At 43.5% G+C, this 17,194-nt stretch overlaps 1 protein-coding gene across 5 annotated transcripts in view; it reads right to left on the minus strand.

Annotated features, from left to right (window-relative positions):
* Nucleotides 1-17,194, minus strand: part of SH3TC2 (SH3 domain and tetratricopeptide repeats 2) — a 58,849-nt gene that overhangs the window by 33,732 nt on the left and 7,923 nt on the right. For 3 of the 5 annotated variants that reach the window (XM_081233973.1, XM_081233972.1, XM_081233975.1), the window contains exons 2-8: nt 14,494-14,592; nt 12,300-12,427; nt 9,047-9,152; nt 7,027-7,170; nt 5,766-5,988; nt 4,915-4,988; nt 2,550-2,745 (exon numbers count right to left, since the gene is read on the minus strand). In XM_081233973.1, the coding sequence (XP_081090099.1) occupies nt 2,550-2,745; nt 4,915-4,988; nt 5,766-5,988; nt 7,027-7,170; nt 9,047-9,152; nt 12,300-12,427; nt 14,494-14,592 (970 nt within the window). Of the gene's footprint in view, nt 1-2,549; nt 2,746-4,914; nt 4,989-5,765; nt 5,989-7,026; nt 7,171-9,046; nt 9,153-12,299; nt 12,428-14,493; nt 14,593-17,194 lie in introns of those variants that run through there. The other 2 variants (XM_081233971.1, XM_081233974.1) reach the window with 2 other exon arrangements.

Here is a 17,194-nt window from a genome sequence, read left to right on the forward strand (position 1 = left end):
GTGCAATGAGCCAGTTCTCCTCTTCTCTCCCTCTCCCACCCCTCCGTCTCCTGTCCACTTTCCCCTTCCCTACCGAATGTGCAGTCCCTGGTGCATGGGGTCCCACAGGTGACCAGGTAGAGGCCAACAGGCAACTCTGTGCAAGTAAGGTTTCCTGCCACCACTTGGATACAGGGGATGATATTCTGCAGGGTGAGTGTATCCTGTACAACTAAACTAGCTAAAATGTGATGATCAGATTAATTTAGTAGTACTGGGTTATTGTCATTTGAGGCATGATATGAGGTACAGAAGTTCAACATAATTGATTAAATCTGACACCTGCCCCCAGTATCCTGTTAAAACTGCCTCTCAGAGATTACCACCCGCAACAGTAACAGCAATAAGAGTTAATGCATATTGATTACACTTACACACACACACACACACACACACTGTGCCAGGCACCATTCTAAGTGTTTTACATGTATCATTTCAACTCAAGACAATCTTATGGGCAAATACTAATACTGTATGCATTTTACAGATGAGAAAACTGAAGCTTAGAGAAACAAATTAACATATCCAAAGTCACCCAGCTGGTAAGCTAATGGAGACACAGGATGTGCTCACATGGCCATAAATGCCTTCCAGGAAGTCTGGCTCTGGAATTCTTTATTACTGACCTATGCTGCCGCCCAATAACCAGTGACCTCCCCAGGGCCAGTGACTTCTCAATGGTCAATTTCAAAGGCCTTCCACAGTGTTAAGCATCCCCCACCTCCCACATGGCTGGTTCCTCCCGCTCAGCCATCCTTTCTTCCTCTGCTCTATAAATGGTTCTTCCCCATGGAGTCGCTCTTCTTTTTATTCTTCCTCCCTTTCACTAGGACCTCAGCTGCAGGACTCTGTTTTTGAAAAAGAACCCTAGATTTAACATCAGCAATCTGCAATTCCAGACCCAAGCCATGGTTCAGCTGTTACACTCCGGGGGTCCTCACCTACTCCTTCAGTAAATTGAGGGGGTAGTTTTAGCAGCAGTTCTCACCTGGGCTGCACACTAGCCCCACCTGGGGAGCTTTTACAACCATGGCTGCCCAGGCCCCACGCAGACCAATGAGAATGAACTGCTGGGGGCAGAACACAGGTATCCATATTTGTAAGCTTCCAGAATCTCTAAAGTCTGTTGACTGGTCCTAGCAGTGCCCTCTCCTCTCCATTCCCCTTGCCCCTTCCCAAATGCCCCTAACCTCAGCTTTCTCATTGGTCCCCTGCCTCCAGGCTCTCCTCTGACCATGCACACCTCAGCCAAAGCCAGGGTTGGCTTCCTAGACAGAAGTCCCAGTCACATCATGTCACCCTTGCTCAAATACATTCAGTGGCTCCTCATGCCCTGACAGGCCCATGGCATAGGCGTTTCCCGTCTTTCACATCACGGCCCCGCTGAGCCTTTGCCACACTAGCACCCTCCTGGTGACCTGCCCCCAACAACATGAATCGTTCCTCAACATCCCCCTTACTTTCCTACCTGTGACCTCCTTTCCCTATTGACGTCTGTTGAAATGTCTTACACCGTGCAAAGTTGAATTCACATGTTACTTTTTTGAGGAAAGTTCTCTTGATGCCCTTTATCTCCTTCTAAACTCCCATTGTTCTCCATACCTCTCCAGGAGCATAGTGAGTGATCTTCCTCTTATAGAGGTACCTTGGTTCCCACATTTCTGTGTAGGGAAAATGACCTTCTCTCCCCTCTCCCTAAAAAGGACAGGGCTTAGAGGAAGCTTCTGCCCTTGGTCCACTCTCCTTAGTGGCTCTTTCTACAAGAGAAGGAGTTCCAGTCGGAGTGTTCAGAGCCTTAGGCATTGTTTGGGCCGTGTTCTCCCCATGTGGAGGGCTACGGTGTCTCAAGGTTAGCCACCAACTCTGTGTCCCCTCTTGTACTTCCTGGGCCCAGGCTTTCCACTGTTTGCTATCCCCGTGCAGGATGCCCACCCAGAGAGACCGGGCAGTACCCCAGCACTCCATGACAGGGTGGCGGGAGCAGGCTGGCCACCTGCTGCTGACTAGTCATGTGGTGGCTCTGCTCCTCAGAACCAGCCCTTCTGTACTGAAGGCAGGAAAGAGTAGAAGAGGCACTCCGCCATCCTGGCCAACACTGACTTCCCATACATTAAGCTCTCAGCAGACAGACCTATGTGGGAAGGACTCTCCATTCACTAAGTTGGATTCTATAGGTCCCTGTGTGTGTACTCCCCTGATGGGGCCCCTTGATTGGGTGGGAAGGGCTAAGAGCAGGCCCTGGGTTTGGGGGGTTGTGCTTCTCTCCTTGCACAGAGGAAGGCCTCAATGACCATCTGCTGAAATGAACTGAACTGACTCCTTCCCTGATCACTCATATTTTCTTTCCTATCACTCCTCATGTCGCCTTGATTGTCAGAATGTGCTCCTCTGGGTTCATGTTACCAGGAAACCCTGAAGCTCATCTTCAAACCTGCTCAGAATGGGGCAGGACCACTGGGGAAGGTGGCCCTGCTCCAGCACATCCCAGAGGGTCTGTGTGTCATACTCACATTGGGGAATAAGAATCAGGATCTATGTTTCTGGTGGGGACAAAGCCCACTTCTCCTGAGAGCGCTGACTTCCCAATGAACCACTGAAGCCCAGGAATGACAAAGCCGATGATCTCAATGCTTTCTCCCTGGAGGAAATTCAGTTCATCCTTTTCTTCCCTCTCGTATTCCTTCCAGGCCTTACATTTTCCTCTACCTGTGGGAAAACAGCACACAGGTCAACCAAATAAGGCAGGAACAGCTGAGCCTTCCACTAGCTTCCAGTGTAATATGAAATGAAGAGTTCCCAGACTTTAGAACTTTAAGGACCAGTAAAATTTCTCCCCCCCTCAAAAAAAGAAATTGGCAGGAATGATATAGGGTAACTGGCTTTTCATTTGGCCAAGCTAGGAAATTCAAAAAAGGAACTCCCATCCACTTTTACCACCGTTTTATAAAAGAAATTTTAACAAATGTAGTAAATATAATCTCAGGATACTAGGTATACCTTAAAACAGAATAAAGGTAGTTTATGTCAAACTGGAAAGCTCACTATATTGTCCTACTTTGTCCGATTTGCCATTATCATGTAAACACTTTGTCATGGTTGGCACAGATCCACAGACAAGGGTGAGGACTACTGTAGGATCTCTCCATTTCCTTCTGGCTCCTTTGGCCACTATGACCTTCAGTCTCCCCAACTGTAAAATGGGGATAATGAGAATACCTGTCTTTTACAAATATCAGGAAGAGTTAAACAGATAAAGTGCACAATGCCTGGTACTTAGGCAACCCTCAATACATGTTAGCCTCACATCACTGGCGAACAGAAAACAGCTGGTTACCCAGAGGGTTCTGGAAGACTCCTCTTCTGACTATGGGCACTACCTAGCTTGATCAGCTGCCAAGCTAGGATCTAGTAATGATATATGTATGACAACTGTACTCTCCAGTTAACAAAGTACACTTATGTCCCTTTTCTCAGATCTTTCTAGGAGCCCCAAAGGGTAAGCAGAGCAACTATCAGAATCTCCTTTTTATAGATTAGAAGGTGGAAGCACAGAGAGGGTACGTGATTTGTCCAAGGAGTTTGTGTGTGAACTAGAACTTAAGTCTCTCCACTGCTGTTAACCCTTCTTTCCACTAATCCAGTTCTAGTTGACGTAGCAGTTTTTATATGCCCCAGTTTCCATATTTGCTTCAGCTCCCCCGCTAAAGCTACTGGATTTGTTTTTCCTGACATTTTTGGTCAAGTTTCTGTTGACTGTGCCTTCAGAATCAGAAGTTCCCACTGCTTTGGTAGTATCTACCATGTGTTAAACACAATGTGAGAAAACTGTACTAAGTGATTTACAGATGTCATTTAGTTTAGTTTCTCATGACAACATTTAAAGTTGGTTTTACAGTAACATTTTACTAATGAGGAAGTTGTGGCATTGTGAGAGCACGTCATGAACTGGCCGAGGTCACAATGGTTTTAAGCTGTGGGGCTAGAATTGGAACCCAGAATAGGACTTCACAGCCCCATGTTCCTAATGACAAGGCCATACTGCCTCAGATAGCTAAAAGTCTTGTTTGTGGTTGATTATTAATTAGATCTAATGTCTGGGTCTCATAATTCTGTTTCTTTTTTTTTAAAGTGGTACTTGGGCTTAGAACTTTAAAAATTGCACTTCGTGCTAGGTGCAGGAAGGCAGCTCCAAGGATGAAGATGAAAGGAATGTATATTCTAGATACATAGAAAACATTAAATTTCCTTATCCAGTAGATACAAATATATTTATAGATATATGTGTATGTGTATATATTTATGTGTGTGTATGTGTATATATATACATACATACACATGTATATAGAGATTACATAAAATGTATGCATTTATACATATGTATGTATATATGTATTTCATCTATTCAACAAATATTTACTGAGCACCCGCTATGTGCCAAGCATTCTTAATCTTCCTAAATTCAAGATCAACTTCACAAAACTCTGAAGGAAATTAGAAAATGTTTTGACTAGAGATTGAAAGCAGGCAGCCTGCAGGCCACATCTGGCCCACACAGGGCTTTTTTTTCCCCCACATATCTTTAAATCGCTATGGTCCCTACCATTCCCTAACATCTTCCCTCCAGGCCCTCCACACATCTGTGTGTTCTGCCTGTCCCTGGAGGTATTTATATCTACAGTACAGCCCTCATCTGAGACCTCTCATTTCACAGGCAAGGAAACCCATGGGAACAGATGGTATAATTGGGTTCCCCAAATTCAGTCAGCAGCAGAGGTGAGACAGGAATTCACATCCACTGACTCCAAATCTGCCGATAAAAGGAGGAGGCAGAGCAATATTATCTCCCTAATAACACTGCCTTCAACTCAGCCGTACCGATCTGATAGGAGCCTGTCCAATCCCTCTTCCTGGAAAGGCCACAGCTTCCTGGATAATTCTTTAGGAACCATCTGCCAATGGAAACATGGGGTTTGCAAACATGGATTTCAAAAAATTTGAACAGTGAGCAGAATAATCCATTAAAATGATGCTGCTGATGATAAGTATTATTGTAATTTTGGTTACTTTTATTATAATAGTGGCAAACATTTACTGAGAACTTACTTTTTATCAAGCACTGTGAAAAATAAAGAAGCTCAGCAGGCCTGGGATATTTTCTGGCTCAGCAATTAGCTTGTCAGTTAAATATCTAACAAAGGATCCCATTCCATTCTCACTGTCAGATTCTCTGCCACACACAGAACCCACGGCCTGGAATCATGCTTACTGTCACTCTCTATGTTTGAGTTTACAATATCTTCCAGCAAGGATTCTGGAACTTTAGTGTGAAAAACATCGCCTGATGTTTAAGGGGAGCGTATATAAAATGCAGATTTTTGGATCCAACCTCAAGAGAGTCTGAGGAGGGCCAGAGGGTATAAACTTGCAGTAGAATCCCCAGGCGACTCTGCTACAAATGGTCCCCAGTCCCCACAGTGAGAAACACTGCACTGGAGACCAGGGAGTGTATTTCTTCTTTGGTACAATGTCCATCTGAAACTTTGAGTTGTCTCCATTTCATCTAATTGTGCAAATCTTGACTTAAAAAAATAACAAAACATAAAAAGCCACCCAAGTTTGTTCCCTCCCTGGCAGCATGGATGTCCACATCTGCAAATGTGCCTACTCTGTTCTGCAGACCTCAGTGCACTCTGAGACCCTCTCCCAGGAGGTGAGTGGTTACTCACTGGTGGAAAGGGAGAGGCAGGGGTTCCAAGGCTGACACCGGCACCAAGCCCCGCTGACCCGTCACCAAGGACATGCCTTCCCACTCGAACTCGCCTTCAGCTGTCTTCACCGAGATTAACTCATTCTTGCAAAGTGGCAAATACTCCCCTTCCTTCTCAGCTGGCTGAGCCATGGAGCACGTGGCTCTGCAGAAGAAGTGACCTGCAGAGAATGAGAAAAGCTCTTTCCAAGGAGTAGCAGGAAGTGAAAATGGAGTATCCCGCTATGTATATTTCCATCAGAGCCCAGATACTTTTCTTTCTGAAAGTAAAGTACACAGTCCAGGGGGAGGTATTACAAGAGGTCTTTGTGACCCCAGGAAAACTGGTACCAGGAAAAAAAGCCACTGAGAGGGAATTCACTTAAAATAGACACCAAAAACTCCAAATAATTCCCAAGAATGAGGTTTAATTGGGACTTCACCTTGAGAAAAAAATGAAACAAGAGTTCAGGAAAATATATTTTAACAGAACTTCAGTTATAATTTCAACCTCATGCTTAATCTTAGGACCAAAAAAGAATAAATTAAGTTGATTTGGGTGAATATAATTTCTCCAACTAAATTTCACAGTCATACAGTATGAAAGTTTTTCTTTCATATATGATTCGTGCAAAACAATCAGAAAGGGAATCATTCCGCAAAATATTCTATGCAAATCTGGCTCTTTCACTGTGTCTATGATGTCATCAGTCATTAACCGGTTGGCTGCAGCCTTGATTGGATCCTTCCTTGTAAACAGACTGGTGGGTGCTCCAAGCAGTTCCCCAATATCACTTTCCTCGATCTCATGAAATCATGAAGGTTTTGCAAGATCTGCAATTTTATTTTACAATCAAATTATATCACATGTTTGGAATAGTGGTTCTCAATCTTGGATGCATATTAGAATAACCTGGGCAACTTTCAAAAAATACCAAAGCCTGACCCCCATCTCCAGAGATTAATTGGCCCCAGCTGAGCCCTGATATGGGCATCTTCTTAAAAATTCCTGGGTGGTTCTAACATCAGACAATCAGTGAGACTGGCCTACATAGTTGTTCATGTGATATTGATGTTAAATTGAGAGAGATGTTTGAAGTAATATTATAACAGGTGGGTTCATTTGTGAATATTTTCATGTTTGAATGGTTTTTGCCTCCCTTTGCATCCTAATTATTTCAAGGACTCTGATAACATACATCCAGATAAGACCCCCATCCCCACCCCTACACCATGCTCACCTTCCTGGATCACAAGTCCCAGGTATATTGTTTCCAGGTGTTTATCATCTACTGACACGTGGATCTCTGTATCCTCCACCAGTCGGCAGTTAAGCCAGTACTTGTGGTCAAAGAGGAGATGCTCCAGACACATGGATACGTAGCCTAAGAAGTCAAACCAACAAGATTCCTCAAGGGCATGATTTCTGCCATTAGCTGATCATTAGGGTGAGCAATTTCCCTCCTGAATTTCTCCCCTAGACCTCCATCCCTAATCTGACTCCACTTAACTGGAATTAGAAGAGCATAAGAGGGGTAGCTAGAAAATTTCTAAAATGAATTGATTCTTCTCAGCATCTGTTGGGAAGTACAAATCATTTTTAAATGATATTTATTTTCAACATATTATGGGTCTCCATAAATGCAGAATGAGATTATCAAACCAAGTTACTTTTTTATAATTCATTCAGGGAGGCATCTCCAAGATTACAATGTTGACACTGGGAGTTCCTAGTTCCCCCTTAAAGTTCTCCCAACCAAATTCGAATTCTTGTACCCCTGATGATGCAGTGGCTGGGGAGGTTATCCGTGGCCCACAAATAAGTCAGGATTTACTTCAACATCCCTCTGACCCTGCCCCTCCCCCCATGCCCAGTAAGATCTCACTTGTTAAAACCAGACTAAAGGGCTTCCCTGGTGGCGCAGTGGTTGAGAGTCCGCCTGCCGGTGCAGGGGACACGGGTTCGTGCCCCAGTCTGGGAAGATTCCGCATGCCGCGGAACGGCTAGGCCCGTGAGCCATGGTTGCTGAGCCTGTGCGTCCGGAGCCTGTGCGTCCGGAGCCTGTGCTCCTCAACGGGAGAGGCCACAACAGTGAGAGGCCCGTGTACCACACACACACAAAAAAAACAGACTAAAAACTATGCAAACTGCAAAACTGCAACAATTATGGATAGTATTTTACACATTCCCATAAATTTAACTTATTTGTATGAAAATTTTGCTTCTTTCTAGACTTCCTCACTTTCTTAAGATGCAGAACCTGTCTCTTTCCACTCTCCGTTGTGCTGATTTAGGCCCTGTGTATCTTCTATAATGGTGCTTCTCATACTTTAATGTACACACAAATCACCTGGGGACCTTATTAAAATACAAATGCTGGTTCAGTAGGTCTGGGTGCGGCCTAGGATTCCATGTTTCTAACAAGCCCCAAGTGATGCTGATGCTGCTGGTCCATGGACCACACTTTGAATAACAAGGATCTCTAATGGTCACAGAAGGAGATGTGTTGAATGGAGAGCAGAAAAATCACCATGACTACAAGAGGAGAACTTATACCTTCTAGCCAAGAGCCATCTTGACCCTCCACCCCTACACAAAATCGCTTCCTGTGTAAGTCTGCATGGAGCCCAGCATTTTCTGAGATGTAAAACATGCGTCAATTCAAGTGGCCTCCCTTGCTTTGCTTGGTTTTGCTTTGCAATTGTAACTTTCCTATCATGAGTTATTCTCCATGGAGAGGGTAGGTAAACTGTTTCCCACCACATCGGTACTGCTGCTGTGCCCCAGTATCCTTCTTTACCTTGTAGAAAACCCTGCATCCCGAGGCCCCTTTAGCAGATAAGTTCCCCATATCTTTCTTTGACTTTTCCAAAAACATGGAACATGGATCTGGAACTTTTGAACAGCTACTTAGATCCTACTAGAGGCTGGTTTCTTTTCTTTTTTTTTTTTTCTTTAACCATCAATTTCTAATCTAGCTCTACTTTGAATCTAGTAGATGATCAATAACTGTTTGCCAGTTTTAACTGATTATCTAATACTCTCTTCCTGAAACAAAGAAGTGCTGCATGTGACATTTTAGAGCAATATTTGCTTTAGATTTAGTTCCAGGCAGTTTGTGATATTTCAAAGGTTAACCATCCATGCTAGACTCTACTGCTTTTAATTATCAGAGCCAGACCAATTCCTTAATGTCAAGCTCTGCAAATTGGCGGAACTGAGAAGCAGGTGCTCCTTTACCTGCCTGCTCCATGTCATACCTAAGTTCAGGTAGGTGGAGAACTTCCAGATTTCCTCCACGGTCTTGAAGGTAATGAGGAACTGGGCCTTCTGGGACTGGATACACACCAACCTGGCTGAGAGGTCCTGAGTAAAAAGAACAGTGAGTCAGCCTGGGATGACAAAAGCGTCCTGTGAACAAGCTCACATATATACAACATGCTGTGTATGAACTTTTTTTGAGATATAATTGACATATAACATCATATTAGTTTTTAGTGTATAACATAATGATTTAACATTATGTATATATTTTGACATGATGGCCACAATAAGTTTAGTTAACATCCACCACATCACATAATTACAGATTCTTTTTTTCTTGTGATGAGAACTTTTAAGATCTATTCTCTTAGCAACTTTCAAATATACAACATAGTATTGTTAACTACAGTCACCACGCTGTATATTACATCCCCAGGACTTTTTTATCTTATAACCGGAAGTTTGTACCTTTTGACCACTTTCACCAATTTTGGCATAGATTTTTTACATCACCAAAAAAAAAAAAAAGGAAATAACCTAAATGTTCATCAATAGGAGACTGGTTAAAATGAATTATGGTTCATCCATACAATGGAATATTATGATATTATGCATCCATAAAAAAGAATAAAGAAGCTCTTTGTGTATTGATACAGGCTCCAAATATATACTGCTGAATGAAACAACAGCAGAAACAAAAAGGAAACAGAGTACAGAACTGTGTGCAGAGAATGTTATCTTTTGTGTTAAAAAAAAAAAAGTATGTGTGAGAGGGTGGAGAATGAATCACAGAAGGCACCTTGGAAGCAAATCTGATTGTGAATCTATGTTTAATAATTATTTTTACAAAGCTAGCAAACAGAAAAACCAAACCACACAAAAATAAAAAGTATCCATAATCCCTCCTCCTAGACATCATCAATGTTAACAACTTTGTGTATTAACTTTGAATCTTTTTTCCATACATTAGTTTCTATGTAACTATTTTTATATAAATAGAACCACATTACTAAGTTGTTTTGTAATCGTTCGTCCCTAAACAATGTTTTGTGAACCATCTCCCATGTCATTAAATAATCTACATTATTTTTTATGGTTACATATGTTGTTGTCACATTAACATAATTAATTCTTAATGTTTTCTTATGGCTAGACATTTGAGTTGTTTTAATTTTTTAACATCCTAAACAGTATTGTGATAAACATCCCATATCTAAATCTTTGTATGCACCCTTGATTGTTTTGACACAAGTGATTCCAAGAAGTGTTAATTGGGAATGCACATTTTCAATCCTAAAATGCAGGCGCCAAACTACCCTCCAGAAAGGTTGTACCAGTTTACACACTCACAAGCAGAGCAAGAAGAGACCTGTAACACCCACTCCCCCACCCCCTTTTTAAATACCTGAATAAAAAGGCCTGAATCACTGCCTAGACTTGGTTTTCCCATAAAATCTTTTCTGCTTGTCCAAGCATCTGGACTTGACTCTATCAGGTGATGATCAGAACGTCCCTCTCCCTCCAGGCCAGTCCTACCACCAGTGATCAACCCCTGGATCCCTGTCCTGAGGGAACCCTGGAGAAAGAAGAAGAGGATAGAAGGATCCAAGAAAAAGCCCCTACTTCAGCAAAGTCAGAACTCTGGGGTTCTCCCATACCAGGCCCCAGGAGGCCCCGGATCCTTGGAGGATGTAGATCCTGGTAGTCAGGGAAGAGGGTCCTAAGTAAAAACCGATTTACAAGGAATTTACTACATGCCAGGCTCTTCTTCAAAAGTTTGATGAGCAATGCCTCATTTAACTTTTACAATAACCCTATGAAAGAGTGTATTATAGGAGTTAACCCATTCTAAGATGCACTTTTATCACATTTCACCATTTCTGAAATAAAAATGTGGCATCATAAATAATTGGCAGCATTTATTTTCTTTCTTAAAATAGTGTGTTTATAATCAAATGGCACCTCACATTTAATAGAAAATGGCATTGTCCCTGTTTTATACTCAAGGATGCCAGGGTGCAGACAGGGTAAGTCAAGAGAGCTGTGACGCCCAAACTGGATCTCAGATCCAACTGACTCCAGGCCTCAGCTTTGGCCCACAAGCCTGCCCACTCAAGACTCAGCCCAGCAGGCCAGTTTGCACAACCAAACCTAGCTCTTGCCTGTGTCAAAAGAGACTCAAATTAAAAGAAACTCTATGGTGCCTGTTAGTAGCTAATGCCTCCAAGTTCCTGAATTCTGGAGATTTAAAAACAAAACGACTCTGCTATTTATAACATACCTATTTCTGGAGCACATCCCACCACCCAAGCACACCACCAAGCTCTCTACAGATACTATCTCATTTACTCCTCCCAACAAACCAAACACTGTATTTTTTGTTACATGACAGAATAGAGTTTCTCTTTTTAATTTGTATCAATTCATACAGAAACTGTAAAATAACTAGAACATACTAGTTTATTATGTAAAGCAATGTTCTCTTTCCCCCATCTCTAGTTGCAGCAAATTTTAAACATTCCTGACTTTAGTTCTCCTAGTAAGTACCTCCTAAAGTATAAATAATTTAGTCATACCCTTCTTCCCTGGTTTAGCACTTAAAGATATTATCTACCTACTACGAAAGATGAGAAATTGGTTTATTTTATTGCCTTTTCCTCCTCTCATTCTAATATTTATAGCTATTAAGTTTTGATTAGCAATTTTGGTACTTAAAAAAAGTACACTTACCAGTGGTTACCAGTGGCTGAGGAAAGGGGATAGAGGGGAGTTATTGTTTAGTGGGTACAGTGTTTTAGTTTGGTATGATGAGAAATTCTGGAATGGACAGTGGTGATGGTTACACAATAATGTGAATGCATTTAATATCACTGACTTGTTTAATAAAATTAAAACTGAAAATGTTATGTATATTTTATCACAATTTTAAAAAGTCAAATTCACCACATTTTTTTAAAAGTATACTTTATGAGGTAGGTATTATAACGATTCCCATTCTACAAAGGTTAAGTAACTTGCTGAAGGTCAAAAAATTAATAGTGGCAGATTTTAAATGAACTCTTCTCTGACTCTGACTCCAAGGCTTGACCCATTCCTGCTGAGTAGAGAATGTGTACATTTTTGTTCATTCAGTCAGTCAGATGTTTTCTTGAGGGCCGACTTTGTTCCTAGCACTGTCCTAGGTGTTGGAGAGTCTGCTGTGGACAGACACAAGGTGGACACAAGGTTGCACTGCTCTGCGAAGCTCACCTTAAACAATGCACGCACCTCCTGGTCCTCATTCTCCAGAGCCCAGAGCCGCCTCCTGGCTGCTTCTTGCAAGGGGCCATTTACACACCTCCTGGAGCGGCTCTTCACACTGAAGGAGAGCGTCAGATCTTAAAGAGAACAGAGTGAAAAAGATCAGGATGGAAATGCAGAAACAGGGAAGAAAGAATTAGATAACACCCAATGTTTCCCACACCCAACCCCCAAATTGATGTTCTCATCAGAGATTGCAAGTGATCTTAACAATTCTCTGAGCACATTCTTTAAACTTTCCTCCCCCAGAAGAAAAAATGCTGAAGCCCAGAATGTTCTGGAATCACAGGAGTTGCTGCAGTTGGGTTGGTTATTTCTGTTTGTACAGAGTATATTCCTGCTCTGCCTGGCACTGAGGGAACAGTGCCACACAGAACCAGCTAGAACATACATTTCCTCCTGTGGATGATTTGTGAAAGTTTCCAAAGAATACTAATTTATCCATATTTATGGAACTATATTTATATGTCAAATTTATCATATGTAATAGATATTAATACTACATGCATTATACATATACACATGCATTTCCTCTAACCTGCTTCTTTCTGATTATGCATTTGTTGTTTGTCAGGGTAAGTGGCTAATATATTAAAGTCTATCTTTAATATCTTCAAAATGCACATTCATTCAATACTGTGAACTGAGGCTGTTTTAGGTGCTGAGATACAGCAGGAAACAAAATACACAAGGTCCCGTTCTCATGGAGCTTGTATTCTTGGCAAGTAACCAATTCCATGAACACAGTAATTTCAGATGGAGAAAAGTGCTATGAATAAAAAAAAAATGTTAATAGGGTAAAGAGACAGAGTGATGGAGCTGTTGGAGAGTGGATAGTGTTGCTGGGAAAGGCCACACTGACGAGGTTCATCTTATAACTGCACTTTGCCATGTGTCTTCTTCAGACAATAAGTAGCGATCGCATTAATAATTATCAAACACAATGAACCTTCAAGGCAGCAACTACATAGGCACAGAGGTCTGTCTTCTAGCCCTAACCTGCCAGGGCTTTTGCAAATTCCTGAGCACGTTAGAGATGGCCCCTGTCATGCTGGCCTGAGAACACAGGCAGCCTGCATTTCTGTCTTCCTGTCTAACCAAGAAGTTGTGGAAATGCTGTGGCTGCAGGCCAGCTCTGATACGACATGCCCAGCTGACCTGACATCGGTGAGAGCTTCGGGTGGATGTTTGTTCCACTCCGTTCCTCCCTGGCCTGTGTTCTAATCTCATGCAAGCCCTCCATCTGCCACAGTCCAGGTCCAACATCCGTCTGGTAGCCTCACTGACCACTGATCTCTAGGAGGAGGTAAAGCCCAGGGTGGAGGAGTCACACAGACGGTGGACTCGAGGCTCAGCTCTGCCTTTGTTAACTGAACCACCCTCAGCAGTTAATTACCTCTCTATGCTTGACTTTTCTAATTAATAAGATGGCTTTTAGAGTACTAACCCACAGGGTTAAATGAGATTATGTGCATAAAGCATTTTGTTCAGTGCTGGTGCATACTAAATGTTCAATACACACTTTAATTTCCACTTTAATTTCAAAATCTTTTTCTCCTTCTGAAAGATTCAGACAGACATCCTTCTGCTCAGCCAATCTCACCCCACATACTCAACCCTTTATTCACTTATTTATTTAACCAACTCTGTATAAGGTACTGTTTTGGTAGTATACAGGATACAAACATGACCCCCACGGACCTATTCAATTCTTCATGTATTTATTTACCAAACATGTTTTGAGCACCAATTATGTACAAAAAACTCTTTTAGGTACAATGTAGAATACTTAATTATTCAAAAAATTACCCCTGCCCTTCAGCACCTTAAAATCTATTTGATGATATACTTTATTTAATACAGCAAATATGTATGGAGCTCCTAATATGTGCCAGATTGTGAAGAACTCTGAGTGTTAGCTTGAGACGGCTTAGCTTAATCTTACAGGCAATGGAGAGCACTGGAAGATTTGTGAGCATGTGAATATCATAGTCAAGGTCATGCTTACAAAGATCTATTTGATGGTGGTGCCTAGAAAGGATCAGAGGGAGGGAGTTTGCAGATGGGACTGATAAGGGGATTACTGTAATATTCAACATGGAAAATATTTTTTAACTAGGTTTTGTCTTTGGGGTTTAGATACCTGGAGTCATATTCTGTGGCAGGAAACATTTTTCCTTGTTTTCAGATGAGGATATAATCTCACTGGATATGGTTGGATCCTTGGAAGAAGTTTCTTTACCTGGAGGAGATCAAATGCAAGATCATTTGCGAGAATATAAGAAAGCTATAGGCAAGGATTGCAAGTCTTTATCAAGTGATCATTTTTTTCTCCAGGGCTGGTGGCCTAGAAGAACTCTGTTATCACCATTGCCTAATAATTATTTAGTATTCAACTAAAGCATACTGTCTCAATCCTACAGCAGCCTGGGTGTCCCCACTTTATTTAAAAAAAAAATTTCCCACCTACAGGTCAGACTGAGTCCCATGGCCTAGTATACTGAACGTGTTCAATATATGCTGAGCCTACAAGGTCATTATAGATCTGACTACAGCAAGGTGGATAACGGAAGTGCTGGAGCAGGGCAAGTGAGAATAGCATCATAAGGGAGGTGGCTGGGGCATGGCTGTAATGGCCCTGAAATGTATGATTGTCCCCAGACTGCCCTTCTGTCTGCCCACTACACAGAGTCCTGTATGGGACTTCTTTCCTCCCCAGCTCTCTAAAGTGTTCCTGTCTTTGCAGCTGTAAAACTGGAGTGAAAAGGAGAGGAAAGAAAATCATAGCATAGACTACGGTTAAGGAGGAGGCTATTTTGATGGCATGGAGTTGAAAAGAGAAGAAGAGTACAGCTATACAGCACAAGACAGCAGGTAAAAATGAATAGAAGGGAAATTCACAAATATTGATATGGGATGTGGGCCTCCTTCATGGTATCCTCAAAATACAACAAGCGAACTCAAGTCCTTAACACATTACTGTTGGTTACTCTGTTCTTCTGAACATGCCACTGCTCAAGGACTCCACCATGGGGTCAGAAGATTATAAGCATGATACCTGATACTGGAAATAGGGATTAGGAATCTTGGCTCAACCACCATTTGTCAGTCATTCATCTAATCCATCCAGCTTCTTCAATTGTAAAATGTTGGTGGATCAAACTCAAGCCGACCTACCACGTTTGCATTCTGGACCTGTGTTTCTGTTGATGCAGCCCAAGAGTGATAAGAGATGAAGTAATCACGCTCCATCCAATCACTGCTGGTTAATGCTGAACCCAAATCCTCAAATTGCTGCCAGAAGTCTTTGCCTTCTTCTGTGCCTATACAGTGGGACTTTGAGACCCGAGCTGAGGATCTTCCATGTCTTCATAGCAGGAACAGTTAGCACTTTTTTGGGTAATGAACAGGGAATGAAATGGATTTTGGCTTGAATGGGCTGAAGGACAGGCCCATTAGCTCACAGCTCTTCATCTAGCAAATCTTGTTAGGGGTCAGTGCTGAAAGTTAGGCAGCTTAGCTAGAAAGCTGGCAGTAATGAGCCATAGTCTAGCAGGATCATTTTGTCGTTCTGCCTCCAGGAACCAGAAGTAATTATAGCAAAAAGGCTCTAGCTTGGGAATCATGAGATATGAGTTTGCACAAATCAGGTTCTCTGATACATTAGTTAGGTAACATTGGTCAAGATATTTCATCCGTCCATTTTTTGAGATTTCACATTTCCCAGTCATAAATGAGGGCTTGATCTAAATTAGCGCTTCTCAACCCTGGCTGCCTATTCAAATCCCCCAGGATGCTTTTTAAAAGTATCAGTGCCTAGGCCTCATCTCCAGAAATGCTGATTTACATCGTTCATAGTGCTGCCCAATCATGGGTATTTTTCTTTTTTTCTTCCCCCCTCCCCTGAAGAGCGGCACGTGGCCTCACGGCGGGGCCAGCACACCACTCACCGGAAGGCGAGGGGTTCTGCCCACGCACGCTGCGGGGGCTACCGTGCGCTTTGGAGGGGCGGCGGCAGGGAGGTCTGGCGCCCCAACGCTCCCTCTCGGGTCGCTAGAGAAGGCTTTCCCACCCAGGGCGCGTCGTCCCCCAATCCCCCACCCATCGTCTCCCCATCAGGCCCACGGACGCACTTCGGGAGATGCCAGTTCTCGGCTGGGGTGGGGGTGGGGGTCTGCGGTTGGGTAAGCATGGGGTCAACATGAGCGTTCACGGTCAGAGGAGGGCAACGCCTGTGAAGCCTCGGGCTCCTGCGTTTGCCTAACCAGGGGGCTTGCCTGAACCCCCCTTCGCATCACCCGGCCCGTCACGATAGCTCACACTCCCGCGTGCAACCCCGGCGAAGGGGGAACACACGGCCAAGTCAGTCCCCCTGCACATATGAAGACGACCCCCACAAGGCACCTGCCCCTACGAAGGACACCGGTGTGCCTCCCTTATCACCAGGACTCCCCAAGAGAGCTGCTCACCAGACTCACCACCACAGGAGGGACCCGAGGGGCTCGCTGAGAACCGGAAGCGACGCCACCTGAGGGACGCCTGGAGCCAGCCAGAAGTACCTCAGGGAGTAGGCGGGACGCTCACGCACCGACGCGGGGGCGTGGTGAGCTGTGGGACGCCTCGCGAGACCCTCCGAGAAGGCGAGGCTAGAGTGTCGGCTGCGGGAGCAGAGCCGGCGCCTGCCGTGAGGCAGGGGGCAGGAGACCGAGGTCCAGCGGGGATTCCGCACCTCTGCCTTACACACACCACCAGCAGGCGGGGAGGAGAAGCAAGGGGCCGGGGCCTAACGAGAAGAGCGGTCCTGTTCGCCATGAACGTCTGTCCCTCGTCAGGTGCGACTTGGG

Source organism: Mesoplodon bidens (genome assembly GCF_964165515.1).
Source record: "Mesoplodon bidens genome assembly, chromosome: 4".
NCBI lineage: Eukaryota > Metazoa > Chordata > Mammalia > Artiodactyla > Ziphiidae > Mesoplodon > Mesoplodon bidens.